General features: G+C 37.6%; 2 protein-coding genes across 4 annotated transcripts in view; one reads left to right on the forward strand and one right to left on the reverse strand.

Moving 5' to 3' along the window:
* Window positions 1–9: 9 nt before the first annotated feature.
* On the reverse strand, window positions 10–9655 carry LOC139966842 (uncharacterized). 3 transcript variants are annotated; one of them, XR_011792777.1, is made up of 6 exons: window positions 9475–9655; window positions 8230–8488; window positions 7650–7827; window positions 6843–7085; window positions 6252–6416; window positions 10–4208 (listed from the first exon to the last, which is right to left on the reverse strand). XR_011792777.1 is itself a non-coding variant. In XM_071970250.1 (6 exons), the coding sequence occupies exons 2-5, from the start codon at window positions 8457–8459 to the stop codon at window positions 6354–6356; spliced, it is 714 nt and encodes a 237-aa protein (XP_071826351.1). In that variant the 5' UTR covers window positions 8460–8488; window positions 9433–9655; the 3' UTR covers window positions 10–4208; window positions 6326–6353. The 3 variants fall into 3 exon arrangements, 1 of the variants encoding a protein (XP_071826351.1); XR_011792776.1 differs by having other exon boundaries at window positions 9433–9655; XM_071970250.1 differs by having other exon boundaries at window positions 6326–6416; window positions 9433–9655.
* A 99-nt stretch (window positions 9656–9754) lies between these two features.
* Window positions 9755–16707, forward strand: part of LOC139966841 (mitochondrial coenzyme A transporter SLC25A42-like) — a 28576-nt gene continuing 21623 nt past the window's right edge. The window contains exon 1 of the mRNA XM_071970249.1: window positions 9755–9908. The gene's annotated coding sequence lies outside the window, so the exon portion shown is untranslated. The remainder of the gene's footprint in view (window positions 9909–16707) is intronic.

Raw genomic sequence — 16707 nt, forward strand, 5'->3', positions numbered from 1 at the left:
TTTTATTTCTTGTTGTAATTTTTTCCTTTTTACGATGGAGGCTGAATGCATGTACTGTAGTAATCAAAACCTTTATAAATAGCAATTGATCATTTTTTTACTGTGACAAGTGTCAAAGATCCTGTGACGACTCAAAATTCAGAAAGATTAGGGGAAGGAGTGCTCTTTGCAAGGGGGTGTGGAGGATAAGGGGGGGGGGCTTAAAAGTGGGGTGCTAAAGGAGGGAGGTAGATCAGTACTGGTTATTCAATAAGTATTATCTCTTCCATGCATCTCACAAATTTTGATATTTTCAATATTTTCCTTATTTTTATATCACATTTACAGAATTGAAATTACCATGGAGATAAAAGTAATTAACTGAAAACAATTCATTTCTTTAAAAATGATTTTATTAAAGTATCAACAGATCACATTGTATGGCTTGTTTAGCATTCTATAATATTGAATTACCATGGAGTTAAAAGTAATTAACTGAAAACAATTCATTTCTTTAAATATGATTTTATTAAAGTAATAACAGATCACATTGTATGGCTTGTTTAGCATTCTATAATACTGAATTACCATGGAGTTAAAAGTAATTAACTGAAAACAATTATTTTCTTTAAAAATGATTTTATTAAAGTAATAACAGATCACATTGTATGGCTTGTTTAGCATTCTATAATATTACTCATTGTGATATTTAACCAGTGGAGATTCACTCAGAACATAGCACATGTAATATCTGTGTATGTTGCCTTATTAGTAATGTTACAGATTCAGGTACTACTGTCTTAAACACACACCATAAATGTGATCCTGGTTTCAAACATATGTGATAACTGTTTTCACCATCTTGGATTGCCTGATTTAAGACAACTGAAAGTTCTATTCATGCTGAAATTATGGAAAAAATTACATCTATTGTTGACAATTTATCAGAAACCAACATGAAAAGTCATACTGTTTCTTGTGAATCTAATCATGCTGATATAAATTAACATTTATTAATATTTAATAGATACAATATAGATATAACAATGGCATGTACTAAGGCTTGATGGGGAGGTCAGCTACATGTACAACTCTGCAGCATTCTTCAGTCACCCCATAGACCACATATAGACCACATATGACCCCATAGACCACATATGACCAGTGAAAGTATCTAGGGCAGATGACATAACATATCCTACTCAACACAAAACCACTGAACACACACATACTTATCACCTCACCTGAGGGGAGAAGTATCCCTTCACCTTCAATGAAATCTCAACTTATATATTTGTTATACATTTGTGTATGTGTACAAACACACATACCTATATGGAATATATGTATATTTTCATGCTAAGCAGTGAAGGTCTGATAAAATCGATGCATATTCATGAACGTATGGTAATACTACTCTGTCAAGTGTCCAGAGTTTATTTTCATATTTGTTATGTGATCAAGGCCAGTTCTTCCTTTGAGTATAGTAAATAAAGTATATAAAAAACTGAGATAATGGGCACAATATAGAAGTGACCTACAGGATGGTTCTGTGTCGTGATTCAATTCATATGAGCAAAATAATGTACTTGAATTGAAATTGAAGTTAAGAAATTAAATTTGAATAAAAAAACAAAAATTTCAATAGTCTGGATGTTTTATTGCGAAGCCTTTAACATTCATCTTAAACATTTACCTCAAGTTCTGTTTAAACTTTGCACATTTTCATGACTTAATTGCTTCACAGTTTTCTAACAGGTAATGACAGGAGTCAAATTATGTATCAAGATGACTCTAATGTGCAAATGGTTCGTTTGTGAGTCAACATTAGAACTCATCCACCCATGGAGCTACTCACTATGACAGTTTATCAAATAATCCATTCCAGATGACAATTAGCTTTCAGAAGTAGCATTTCAAGTATTGCATCTTGCCCTCTTTAAAATTTCCGTCTGAGAGGTTTATTATTTACCGTAGTATTTCTGATTTCATTACTTTGCTTACTTTGTTAACAGAATGCTCTCACAGCAACTTCAACATGCACATTCAGTATTAATTTCTAGCATATTTTTCAAATTTTTCAACTTCATTTGGTATGAAATCTGGCCATTATATTTCTAACTTCCTTTAACTCATTGACTGGTATATCAATTGATAAATTGATTATTTTCCAATTTTTGATGGCAATATACTATTTTGAATAGATTTGAATCAAAATACTACAGTGAAGACTGGTATGTTATTGTCTCAAGAGGGGTAAACAACACACTGAAAATATGGTCACATTAGCATGCTTTCTATGAGAGTTGTAGCTAACATGTCAAGTTGTTTCACACATTTGCAGTTGTTTCCTGCAAAGAGGTCCTCAAAACTTGTTAAACTTAAATTTTGGTCCTGGCGGTAGTTTTTTACCGTTCTTAAAAGCAGAGAGAGTGAGGTATTGCAGTCAATTCACATGGAGTGAAACATTCACATGGATTGAAACATAAACATTGATAGAACATTTTGGTATCTGAACAAGCGTGCTTCTGGATATTCACCAAAGTCAAAGATTTTCAACAAACTGACATAAATTTGAAACGTCCGAAAGATATTTTCCACTCCAGTGCCTCTTGAGTGGAAATTTTTCATGCATTTAACATTATTGTATTGTCATTTCAACTGATAAATGTTCATGATTCTGTGTATATAGACGTAATATGCTAGGGCGTATACATTTGTGTGACTAATATTGTCACTATTCAAGAACAACCATGAAATAATCACTAAGAGTGAAAGAATATTTTATCATGTTGCCAAGTGGCAGGCTAATAACAAGGAAGAATTTCCAGTGCCATTTCTCTTTAATCTGTCAACAGATGATGCTGATCTAACAATCTAAATAAATATTTATCATGGTAAGGTTAAAAAATCATCATTTGAGTTAACTGGTGTGTACATTTCCACTCTTAAAAGTCTACTGACACCTATGAACAACATTTTCCTAATCACTCTAATAGGCATTAGAAATCATGGAAATAACTGCAACTCCCATCAAACTCCATAATAGATTTACCATTTTACAAGTCTTTTCTTAGTTCTAGCGTTACTTATGAATAAACATTAGCTAACTATGCACATTGATGATGTAAAGGTAGTAACAGCCTAATTTACTGTTTCATTATTGCTTTGTTTTCACAACTTTCATTTCAAGGACACTGAACATAGGTTTGTGGCCTAAGGAAAATTTTGAAATATTTTGCCTTTGAAAATGGGAACATCATATTATTCAAATGATATATGTGGGCTTGTAATTATTAAGGGCTAAAATTTTAAAAAATGATAAGCCCGACACTCCACGCCATTGTATGCACATATTTAATGAGTTTGCCCAGATTGATCAAAACTCCCAATGTGTATATCTTGGAAACGAAAAAAAAAAGAGCTTTGCAAAAAATTTCAACAGAATTTGAATGAGAATATAGGGCAAATTGGCTAGGTGTCCATATTATTTTAAATCTCCGATAGTAACTAACATTGTCGCAAAATGCATTGAGTTTGAACCTGTTGCTTTGTATGTATATGTGATCTTCCCGCAAGCAGGAACTCGCGAAAGAAGCCATGGAGGCTTGTAGACTCGCAAGCTGACCGAAGCCAATCTCTCGGCACACATTCATTTAACGTCCATGTCGGGAAGTTGTTATTGAACAACACCCTTGCCAGACGACACACATTGCTGTTGGCGGGGAATCGAACCGGGGATCTCATGACTGGGAGACGCTGGCGTTAACCACTAGGCTATACACTCCGCCTATACACTCCGCCTTTGTACAGGTGTAGTCTCTGCATCTTCCGACCTATCCTGCTGCTAACTCTGTGTTCATCCGTACATGTGGTATTGTTTTCAAACTATTGTATTTGTTTCTAGGTTCCACATCTCACAGTATCCACCAAACCCTGATGACATATCTTATATATACTGTACTGAAAGACTATAGCAGGTTGTACTGATACAAATCGACCTTCCATTTAGATACAGTCTATTTAGTATCTCAAAGTATTTCAATACAAGTAACAAACTCCTCCTGTGGATCTTCTCATTGCCAATATACTGTCCTGTATGTAGAACCTGGTCACACAAGGAATATTTCTGCCTCTTCATCTCAAATTCAGGCATCTCATAGCACGAGTTGATGCTATACTATCTCCGAGCAGTGGATGCTATATGATGTCAACTTGAACCAACAACTCTGTAACAAAGCAAAGAAGATGAACATCAACTGGAAAAGGATGACAATTGAATGGATTGCAGGGGCAGATCCAAGAATTCAAAGAGGAAGGGATATGGCCTTAAAATCATTGAAGGGATGTGCCCTTAAGATCATTGAAGGGATGTGCCTCTAAGATCATTGAAGGGATGTGCCTCTAAGATCATTGTAGGGATGTGCCTCTAAGATCATTGTAGGTATGTGCCTCTAAGATCATTGTAGGGATGTGCCTCTCAGATCATTGACGGGATGTGCCTTTAAGATCATTGAGGGGATGTGCCTCTAAGATCATTGAGGGGATGTGCCTCTCAGATCATTGAGGGGATGTGCCTCTAAGATCATTAAGGGGATGTGCCTCTAAGATCATTGAGGGGATGTGCCTCTAAGATCATTGCAGGGATGTGCCTTTAAGATCATTAAGGGATGTGCCTCTAAGATCATTGGGAGGATGTGCCTCTAAGATCATTGAAGGGATGTGCCTCTAAGATCATCGAGGGGAATGCGCCTCTAAGATCATGTAAGGGATGTTCCTCTTAGATCATTGAGGGGATGTGCCCCTAAGATCATTGAGGGGATGTGCCTCTAAGATCATTGAGGGGATGTGCCCCTAAGATCATTGAGGGGATGTGCCTCTAAGATCATTAAGGGATGTGCCTCTAAGATCATTGAAAGGATGTGCCTCTAAGATCATGGAGGGGATGTGCCTCTAAGATCACTGAAGGGATGTGTGTCTAAGATCATTGAAGGGATTCTAAGATCATTGAAGGGATGTGTGTATAAGATCATTGAAGGGATTCTAAGATCATTTAAGGGATGTGTGTCTAAGATCATTGAGGGGATGTGCCTCTTAGATCATTAAGGGGAAGTGCCTCTAAGATCATTGCAGGGGATGTGCCTCTAAGATCATTGCAGGGATGTGCCTCTAAGATCATTGAAGGGATGTGTGTCTAAGATCATTTAAGGGATGTGCCTCTAAGATCACTGAAGGGATGTGTGTCTAAGATCATTGAAGGGATGTGTGTCTAAGATCATTTAAGGGATGTGCCTCTAAGATCATTTAAGGGATGTGCCTCTAAAATCATTGAAGGGATTCTAAGATCATTTAAGGGATGTGTGTCTAAGATCATTGAAGGGATTCTAAGATCATTTAAGGGATGTGTGTCTAAGATCATTGAGGGGATGTGCCTCTTAGATCATTGAAGGGATGTGTGTCTAAGATCATTGAAGGGATTCTAAGATCATTGAAGGGATGTGTGTCTAAGATCATTGCAGGGATGTGCCTCTAAGATCATTGAAGGGATTCTAAGATCATTGAGGGGATGTGCCTCTTAGATCATTGAAGGGATTCTAAGATCATTTAAGGGATGTGTGTCTAAGATCATTGAGGGGATGTGCCTCTTAGATCATTGAGGGGATGTGCCTCTAAGATCATTGCAGGGATGTGCCTCTAAGATCATTGAAGGGATTCTAAGATCATTTAAGGGATGTGTGTCTAAGATCATTGAAGGGATGTGTGTCTAAGATCACTGAAGGGACTCCTATGTTGGGTGTCTGGGGGTTTGCTCTGAGGCATATTCAGGTGCTAATTAGGTGTATAATAAGGTCTGTGCACAAGGTTGTTTCATATTCTTTTAAATATATATATTTGAGGGAGCAGGGAGGTTTAAGGCTCTTTGCCGCCCCGCCCCCCTCCTCATTCCCACCGTTCTGTGTCTTGAGTGCATAATGCAGTGCAGGCCACTCAATCATTTGCATATGTCCAAGATATTCCAAAGCAGATAAATCTTTAGGCCTTTTTCTCCATTTGCGTATTAATCAAGTTGTTATTTGTCATGAAGACTCTTGCTTGACAAATGGCATCTAGTTTGAAACATGATAAGATAAAATGAACACAACTGAATTGGAATAGAAATGTGGCAAAGTTAACAAAAACACCTTCATATCACACTGTCATATGTTGTTTCACTTCATGAATTTAGTGTTTGCTGTTACTGTGATATCAAGGGTAGATATGTATCTCCTCACCTGATACATACAAGAGAAGAGGCTAACGTCGTTTCGGCAGAATGATTCTTAAATACTGGGAAACTTATCCTCACTTCATGAAATGTCAGCGTGTTGTTCCGTTCAGAACATATTGTTGACTTCAACACCAGCTTGCCATAACTGCTGTATAAATGGATCGGTGATCTGACAATTGAAAAAAGGGAAAACTTTAATTTGGTACATCGGAGTAGATACTCGATGGCATTTAAGCAGATAGTTTGTTCACATGTAAACAGGATATGTTTGTATACACAATGTTGGTTACATAGTGGGTTTGTACTACTCTGTAAAAAACAAAATTTACAAATATTTTTCTAACAAATGGAACAAACTAATCAACACATTATTGGATATATGAGGGTTATAACTCACAGTTAAGAAAACAGCTGATAGCACCAGAAAGAAATATATGTTTAATGTTACTGCCAAATTCAACATGTACCATATATTTTGCTGTATTGGACTAATGAACAGAGTGAATTCATGAAAACTTTATCAATTTAGGAAGTTTGACAAGCAATTTAATTTGATATGGCTACAGTTTTTAACTATTATACACTTACAACTTACCTTAGCACATCCCTTTATCCTTAGTGACTTTAATAAGTTTGTCTCTTGGGGTCTCTTTAGGATCCCAACGAGTCCCTTGTCAGAGACTCTGAAGCAGTAACTAACATCCAGGGTCTTTAAACTCAGCCCCTTGAAGCTTAACTGACTGACTCCAAAATCAGTAACCCCGTAGACACTGCTCACGTAGAGTTCTTCCAAGTTTTTGGCATGATCCGCAAGACTGCACATAGCGGCATCGGTAATCTGAAAAACACAGGGAGAGAAGAGTAGTTGCCATTTACTTAGAAAAATGATGATCTCTGACAGATTAAAACAACGAACTCTGCAGAAAAACATAGATAGATATAGATATGACAATGACATATTCTATGGTAGATAAATATTATCTACTTGGGTTTACTTTCTAGATATCACTGGTGGTAGAGAAAACTAATGGTCCTACTTGTTATGCCATTGACTTTCTTATTTTGGACAACATATATCAAGCTAGGGGATATTAGTTCTTTCATCTAGAATGATACAGCATGTAGTGTAACATAATGTATGTATTTTAGATTCTCCTGCAAGCAGGAACTCGTGAAGAAGCCATCATTGGCTTATCAAAGCCGCAAGCTGACCAAAGTCAGTCTCTTAGATTCATAGTTTAACGTCCATGAATATGAATTGTCAATTGTCAACAACTCTGTAACTGGACGACATAAATTAATCTTGGAGTGACTCGAGACCTTATGATTGAAAGGCACATTAGGGAATTAATACCTAAATTAGGACACAATTGACCAAGTTTCAAGAATTGCTGGTATTTACCTTGTAACAACTGCTCATATCAACTTCCTTCAACTCCTTACACTTCCGGGCTACATCCTCAACGGCCTGGTCTGTTAAGGAACCGCAGTGACTGATATGTAAGACTTGTAACCTGGAGCAGGTGTTAGCTACCAAGAATACCGCTGTTGCAGTGGAGGCTCGCCAGCATTTAGATAATCTGATTGATAAATGAAAAAATAGAAGTGTGATATAAAGGTAGCTATATATAGGATCATTATCCACAAAACCAATTTTTACTTTTGTAAAATTACAGTACTTTATGAAGATAGGGCACACTTTCACAACGTTTTGAACTTTTATCCAATCACTCTTATTCATTTACGAATGACCAGCATCTTAATCTAAGGATATGTTCAGTGACTCCCAGCATGCAATTGGAGTGGCGCTACAATTTAACGATTGAAGGCCTACATTCTCTAGTTCGTTTAGTCTGTTCAAAGTCAAGATTGTCAGCAAGGACAACCAGGTACAATAATTTCATCCATTTCCATTAAGTGGAGGCAGGAATAGGGGGAGGGGGAAGGGGGTGCATTTTATGAAACTAAAGTCTGCTTCCTACCGAATGATTCTGAGTAGCTGTCCATGCATGATGATGTTCACAAGATAATCTTCAGTAACCATGAAATCCCAAGGAGTCAAGTCTAGTTCCTTCAGACTTTTGTAGTATCTCCTAACCATTTCCAGCCATCTTGTACTAACCAGTTTACACTCCGCTAAATCCACAATGCTGAGATAGGGAAGGATGTAGGACAAGACGAGCTCCTCTGGCAGCACAGAACAAAAATCCATCCTCCCTTCTGGGTTATGACAGCTGTTAACTACGAATATAGACATCAATTGACATGAACATAAATAGGAAGAAAACAAGCTTAATATCAACACATTCAGTTTTTGCAAATGTCGACTAAATGTCTTGCATACATCATACAGTATATTGCAATGTTAAATGTTTTCTAACTTTACTTTAGTTACATTTATTCATCGACCTAGTCTGAACAAATTTTGATAACTTCTCCCTAGGCCTAAGTATCAAAGAGAAGGTAATGTTTATAACAATGAAAGAATTAAGTGCAGCATCCTCATTATTCTCCATCACCAAGGAATTGGCACTTCATCAGCAAGTGTCAAACTTGTGCAGTTTTACTCTGCACTCTGATTGGGTAATAAGCTGTGTAAAAGTAAGTGGGCCTGATGTTTCAATCCTAGCAGAATCTTCTACAGAGACTGAATGATTCTACATTCAGCCTCATGATTGATTAGTAAGCTGTGTCTGATTGAATAATAAACTGTGAAAAAGAAAGTGGGCCTGACCTTTCGATCCTAGCAGGATCTTCTATAGCATGATTCTACATTCAGATTCTATATTTCTCCTACACAGGCTCTTTAGTGAATAAGCAGTTTGCAAACAGTTATTGTTATATTTTGGTTAAGATGTCAGATGAATCGCCACATTGTAAGTAGGTACTTTGAATTGAGCAAAATCACACATCAAAGTAAGGCATTTGCAGTACCAATTGGTTTGGTTCATTCATTCGCCAACATTACGAATGTTACAAATAAGTTTAAACCGTAATGTTAGATTTAACTTTGCTTTGTCAACCCTATAGGCTAGACCCTTATATTAATGAAGTACTGTTGCTGGTATTGGTCTTGGGCTTACTAGACCATCGACATACCCTAGGCTACTGTACTACTACTAGTAGTGTAGTATAGTAGTACTACTAGGTAGTAGGTACTAGCTGGTAGATAGATATAGACCTACCTAACACTAGATCAGTTCTGCGAGAATCCACATTTGACCTACCCTGCACCACTCCTGTATTGATTTTCGACAAGTCAACGTTCGTCAAAGTTCTCCAACGTTCACTTATTTCATCTGATGTACCGAGTAAGAAATTATGTACTGTATCTAGCAGCTCTCAGTCCGACTTAGGCCCTTCGACGATCGATTATCTTACTACGTATGTTATGTAAATAACAATCTAGCATATACAAGCGGGTTTGTTTTGACCGAAAGGAGACCTTGATTTTGGCAAACAACCGAAAACGCGCGCACGTACGCCTAGATACGGGCTTACCTACAAATACTGTGCATGTGCAGCGTATTTACCAGCGATGCAAAATAACGTCTGATATTAATCGGTGCTCTCCATGTGTTTTTCTTGCAAATTCTTTACGTGGCTTTCCCTGCTTCTCAGTGATCATTCTCTGAAAAAGATTTTATATTCCTGTGTGCAGGTATGTCACAACTGATGAATGACTATCTCTAGCAGAAACATGAATGTGACCTTGAGTTGCATGATCACTTGAAATTATGGACAAACGTGTGTGTGGAGTTATGCTAGCCTAAGTTAAAGTTAGGCTTGGATAAACTTAGGCTAAATAGCCTAGGCCTGACTTAGTTAAACGTAGGCTAACCAGTCCACAACTATTGAACTAACTACTATTCATTACTCATTACTGTACTAACTCAGGTTGAACTCGTGAGTTGGTTTAAAGCATGGTATTAGAAGCACAAGGTTATTGTAGGCGGATCAATTAATTTTTTTTTTAGAGTCTGGCATGGCCCTAACTTTAGTGTTTCACTAGTTTTAGAATCAAAACTAGGCCTAGTCTCAGATGGACGTAGGCCTATTTTCTGGAAATTTGTGGGAGGGAGGGGATGTTAATCAGCTATACAGCCAGCAGGTGTTTTAAGCTGGTCACACAGATAGCCTCACTAAGTTATGCTTAGTAGTAGTAGTAAGTTGAGTCTTGTCTATCTGACATCTCAGTGATTAGCCTCTGCCACGTATCACGATCTTGCTCAAGGTTTATTGCTTCCTTGAAATTGTTAATGTTAACGCCCTTAAATTGCGACTTTATTTTTCCAAGCAAGGTAGTCACGGGCCTTCCTACTGGTTTAGCAGTATGTCTCAATGCTTCTCTTAAAGCAACTTTTGCTGGTGCATCCTCCTGGAGAAAGTTATGCTGAGGTCCATATCAGGGCTCAAAATAATTTCCGGGTGATGAGGGCTCTTTTCAGCACATGCAGATTTTTTACGAGGGCTGTTTTACTGATGACAGGGGCTGTGTTTACTGTATAAATTGTAGCTACAAAATTGATTAATTTTTACAAAATTTTACACTGAACTTTGTGGGTGATACTATACTAACGCTGAGGGCGTCAGTCAGCACGCAGTGCGACACAGTTATAGGGGGGGTCCATGGGCCTGCCTTAGGGCCTGTGGTAGGGTCCATGGGCAACACCCCGGTTGGGGTATGAGGGTCGAAGCCCCCAAATGCTCTGAGAAATTTGAGGTTTAAAGACAACATTTTGGTGCCTATTTTATAAAGAATTTAAAATTTATTACAACTCTCAAAGCAAAGTTTCACACTCAAAATGCGCAAACTGAAGCCACATGCCTAGCCTGTCGTTTTCACCCTACTTGATTCTTTCAATCATGACGACCCATGGGTGACCCATAATTAAAAAGTTACTGTTCGTAAAATGTACACAATGGTCAGTTTTAATCTGGAATAATATTCAGCAGCTACAGCACTACACTTCTCCTCAATTGTCCCTACTCTAATGATACTAAAATATTGAAAATCATGGGAAACTTGCAATAATGTTGGGAACGTTATGAAAATCCAAAGAAAAATTTGCGGTATAGGCTCCAGTTTGCGTATGCTACAGTGTGTTAGGTAATTAGTTTTGTCCCCCTGCAGGTTGGATATGCATCGGTAATGACAAACATGCAAGTGACGGATCAAATGATACAGTAACGCTGTTGTAAGAAATTCACGGAAATTGAGAGGTGTAAATTTCGGAGGTAGAAAAGAAATCACGGAAATCCAAAATATCACATTAATATACCCCTCCCCCCCCCCCATTGGTTCATATAGGCCTATATCATTTTATCATGTTAATCATTTGATCAATTCCCCTATATCGAAACAAGTCTGTTAGCTGTTCATAAATAACCCACACGGCACTATGTCCTACGACGTAATTCAGCTGCGGTTCTGATCTTCCTATTAAAAAGGAGACGTAAATTTCCCGCCATTTTGTTACTAGACAGACTGCATGGTCGTTACTACGACGCAAAACTTTTCCCTTAGGTTAGGAAAAACATCGCAGGAGCTGTCAATATTAGCTGACTCTTTCCACAGTACTATGATACACAACACCTAGCTGGGAGAAAAAAAATACACATACACGGGTGTGCGAAAATGATCACGCAATGCGTGCGGCGTCCGTTGACTGAGGAGTACATGTGGAGAGCGATTTTAGCGATATTTGCATTTTCTTTTCGCCCCCGTGATTTCTTTTCTGGGGCGATTTTTCAACTTCGTAGGGCGAATCGCCCTTCACCCCCGTCTATTTTGAGCCTTGGTCCATATATTATGAGTATGAGGCTTGTAGCTCTTGATTTGAAGGTTAACAGTACCTTCTTGCAACCTTGTTTGCAAATCAGGCATCAACATTTATTGAAAACGTTTAATCATTTGGCAACTGTTACTAGACATTCACTTGCCAAAAGGCAAAATCCACTTGCCACTAGGATCGCGGTTCATGTCCCCATACTTCTAATGTGGTACAAAGCATTGTTACAAACGCAGGATTCTGCGTCCGGGACGCAATGTTTAAATCAGGGACACAAGTTCTTTAAATTGCTTGCGTCTTGCGGACGCAAACTATTTATTAGAGAAACAATCCCCAAGTACACACACTGAATGACTAGGCCTATGCAAAACAAATTATTTCCAATCCTACCACATGTGATGGAATTGTTTGGAAACAAATAAATCATAACAATCAAATTTCATGCTAAAAATAGTCAATGATGCTTTTTAAATTTCCTGTGATTTGATTGGCTAATAGTTCCTTTCCCATTGTCTGCAAACATTCTTGCAACTTCAATACTAAATGAACACAAAATATGTAACGTTACTTTCCCCTGTGTAGAGATAGCAAAGTTTGTGGTATAGGCTATTATATGTGTGCATTCAAATATAATAATGTAGGCCTTGTTGTCAAATACAGTACGTTTTGACAATAAACTCTCATGGTGCGATGATGCACTTGAATTGTTTCTACTGTGAGACTATCAGGTAATATTTGAATTATAGTTTTGATCAGAAAATGTTATGAGTTGAGACAATCTATGAATTTTTAGGGAAGCTACAACTGTGATACTGAAAAGGATTTTTCATCTCACAATGATTTTGTGCCCTCCGCATTGAGAGTTTGCTAATGTAAAATGTGCATTCATACCACAGTACTTAGTTTCTTTGTTGCAAACTTGTTCACGATAAAATTTTTGGGTGTAAAGTTTGTGTATAAACTACTTGCATCATCAAAAGTAGCCATTGAATTTTTTATTTTTTATTTAATTGACATTGCGTAGAAAAGGTAATTTACACAGTCCTACTGTAATTTTTGTGGAGCTGGTTTGCAAACACTCCAAAGTGCCCAGGGGAAATGTTGGGTCAGGTTTTAAGGGTACAGTATGAGCATGTGCAGTTGAAATTCCCAAGTTCGAACAGGCCCATGTTCATGCAGTTAGTGAACTGTGTGGAATTTAGCGAGAGATATGCACACTGTAGGCTCGAGGATGTTTGAAGCTCTAGTTGGTTGTTGAAATCGCTAGTCAAAGTATGGAGCTACTACGGAGTTGGCAAGTATGTAAGTGCAATGGCGGATGAAAGGGGGCTGGGTGATGAAAATTGGTTGAAAGGGCAGGCGAAAAGGGGCTAGTCAGGCCGGCCGCCCCATGTAAACTGTAAAGCTAGGGCACTCACACACTAGAACATTCACACAGTATCAGCAGTGAATATGAACGCATCTTTGCAACTATGCTAGTACAGTTGGTCATACAATAAACGCAGTATAGGCAGTCAGTGGCGTAGGAAGGTACTTCTGAGTGGGGGGGCTGAAGACTGATGGCCGGCCTGGGGGAGGGGTTTAAGGGGAGGGGGTGTCCCCCTCCCCTTTGGAATTTTTTGCATTTCCAGGTAGCCTCAGATGCAATTTGGTGCAATATAGCACAGTTCAACACCCACTCCATTTTGTAAACTTAATTTTGTATTTTCACCAGGCCTTAGATGCAATTTGGTGCTCCAAATGAGATTTTTTTTCTCATTTGGAAATGAAAAAGGGGTTTTCTGACTTGCGAAGCGGGGGGGGGCGGAATGATACTTCCGCCCCTCCACATTTTTCACTGGGGGGCTGGCGCCCCCCCCAGCCCCCCCGGTTCCTACGCCCTTGTAGGCAGTGAATATGATCGCATCTTTACAACTACACTAGTACAGTTGGTCATACAATGAATGCCATCGGGATGCAAGCTTTTTGCACGGGACACAAACCTTTTGGGGTACATGCGTCCCTGGGACGCAAACTTTTTTGCTCTAGTAACATTACTGACAAATATACAATTACAGTACAACATCAATACTTTCTGTAAACTAAGGTTAGATACTTGGTGCTACATAATTGTACATGTATTGGAAAATTATATTTCTGTGCATATAATATGAAATTTTAACTTTTTCCACAAGTAAGTCAAAAATGTAAAACATGTTGCAGAATCATTAATATGCAGCTAGGCCTAGTGTATGTCGTCTTAAACAATTCCAAAGAACATCCGCAAAAATACCTGGTACGAAGGTAACTTGACTTCTGTAACATTAGGGCTCCTCTAGTATTAGGCATATATATACAGTATATAGAGCTCTACTTGTGCGAAAGTCCTAAGCCAAGTACTGTACAGTTCCTCATTGCAACTTTGAGCCGCTAGTCGATGAGCTCATTCAGTCATTTTCCCAATTTGTTGTACTTGTCTTTTAGCTGCAGAATGGTGCCAGAAGAATGTCACTGATAATCAAAGCGATCTTTTACGCCATGATAATCTAAGGTTGACAAAGTATGTAGGGTATCTTCCACTCGCAACTGGTGTCCAGTGAAATCTGCAAAAACATTTTTTGGTCACGTTTTGGTGTGTAATACTATCCTACTGTTGTTCGTGTATGGCACAGTGAAGCCTAGCCAACTTGGCAATTCCATGCTTTGTTGGCAATTTTTTTTTACCAAAATGACAGATAATTTGTATTGTGGATTTTACTTTAATATGCATATCAAGCCCAAAGGGGTCTTGTGTCATTAACTTATGAATTTTAATATCGTGAAACTTGGAATAAAGTGGGTTCAGCTTGTTTAAGTTCGTACATAGTAATTTAATGCTCTTAAATATTTTCACATATATATATTTATTGTTAGTAGTCTACTTGGACAGCTAGTATTATACTTAACTGTTTCAGGGTTGCCTGGGCATAAAGCTGTCAGGATATCAATGTTCAGTACCTTGTTTTAATTGGTTGAGAAATTAGTATATGAGCACAGCATATTTATGAATGCTTTTAAAAAATTATGTACTTCGTAAGCTCAACCATTCCCTGTAACCAATTGTTACATTAAATTTTGAGTGATGTTTTTTGCTGGTTGTTTAAAAATGCTTCGTGAACAACCTACAGTACACACATGAACAGTTCCTGTACATAATGCATGTTCATCTAGCAAACCATTTTACATAGTTTCTGTACCGCATTGAGATTGGTCATTGATTAAAATCAGTTTACAATTTAAACTTGCTTCAAGTTAGCCAAGGTACTACTTTTATCATACTGTACAGTGAAATATTTGTAAGGATAGCCTTGCTAATATTGGGGGCCATGAATCAATGTCGAGTGTACAGAGTTGGCAACATCATTTGTCAAGGCCTGATGCTGATATATTGCCTTTTAATTTTGTTTATATCAGTTTTATCACTGATGGTAGAACACTAAAGCCCAGCAACAATATCCAGGGTCATTTGCCAAAGACTTGCAGGCTGTTCTTTTCATACCCATATCTTTCTGTATAATAAATTTGCTTTTTGAGTTGGGTTCAAATTCAATGCCAATTTTGTGCCACTCTGTACAGAAGGTAACAGCTATTCACACAAACTTCATAAACATCAATCGAATGAAGGAATGTGTGTCATAACCATCCATGGTTGCATTTAAATCAGGGTTCTGAATGGAAAATGCTGGAAATAACTAGTTTCTTCCAGTTTCCTCCAAAGACATGGGAAGAAACTACCTTCTTTCAGAAGAATCTACTATATATTTTGTATCTCGAAACAATGAAAGATCATCAAATAGGAATCATGAAAATTGACGGTAACGTTTCTTTAATGTCTATCACTATTGTTTTTCAATTCTTATAGATTGTCACAAGGGTGGATGATTGGTAGCCTTAGATGTAAAAGTTGCTAGCTGATATCCATAGTAAACTTTCATAGCTAGCACAGTGACGGTTTATTATTTTGAATGTTTCTCTTTTTTTGCCCTGAAGCAACATTATGTTTCATTTCGTCCTTTTTATAGTATTTGATACTAAAATCACATAAAAATTCATTCATAAATCATTCATAATATTTTGAATACAGTTTGAGCAGTCGATATTATTACAGAATGATAATGATAAACTGCTGCACTGCACAGTTTGGAATGATTGTGTATTAGAATTTAGAAACAACTTCACAGATTTATCATCACAGTTTGCTATGCATGCTGTACAGGATAAACTGTAGAAATTGTACACTCTATTTAGTACAATATGTATATCTGTAAGTATTTTTGGCATTTGATCCTTTTATTTCTAATACCCTCCCCCATCCCCTCCCTGCCTCCTGACCAAGTGCTTTAGACCCTACTCAGTGGTATTTAAGCTGTCTACACAGTAACTCTTATACCCACCATACTACTTGACATGTTTAGCCTTTACAGCATCCAGCAACATATCAATGATAAACCAAGATGTTACACAGTGTGTTCTAATATTTAATCATATATATTTTCAGTCTACAGACAGTTTGCCAAAATATCTACCACACTTCTGCACATCTTTGCATTTAATTGTAAAACCAAAATTCCAGAGTTTGTAAAACAGTTTGGCAGACTATCAGATATAATTTAATCCTAAAAGTTTTGTATACTGTACTGTACATAGCAA

Source organism: Apostichopus japonicus, chromosome 4 (genome assembly GCF_037975245.1).
Source record: "Apostichopus japonicus isolate 1M-3 chromosome 4, ASM3797524v1, whole genome shotgun sequence".
Taxonomy (NCBI): domain Eukaryota; kingdom Metazoa; phylum Echinodermata; class Holothuroidea; order Aspidochirotida; family Stichopodidae; genus Apostichopus; species Apostichopus japonicus.

Excerpts from the sequence above, each read along its gene's own strand:
- LOC139966842 (XM_071970250.1), bottom strand. The coding sequence starts at position 8,459 with ATGGATTTTTGTTCTGTGCTGCCAGAGGAGCTCGTCTTGTCCTACATC. Across the intron at positions 7,828-8,229 it reads CAGCTACTCAGAATCATTCG|ATTATCTAAATGCTGGCGAG; the intron begins GTAGGAAGCAGA and ends TTTATCAATCAG. Across the intron at positions 6,417-6,842 it reads GGATAAAGGGATGTGCTAAG|ATCACCGATCCATTTATACA; the intron begins GTAAGTTGTAAG and ends TTCAATTGTCAG.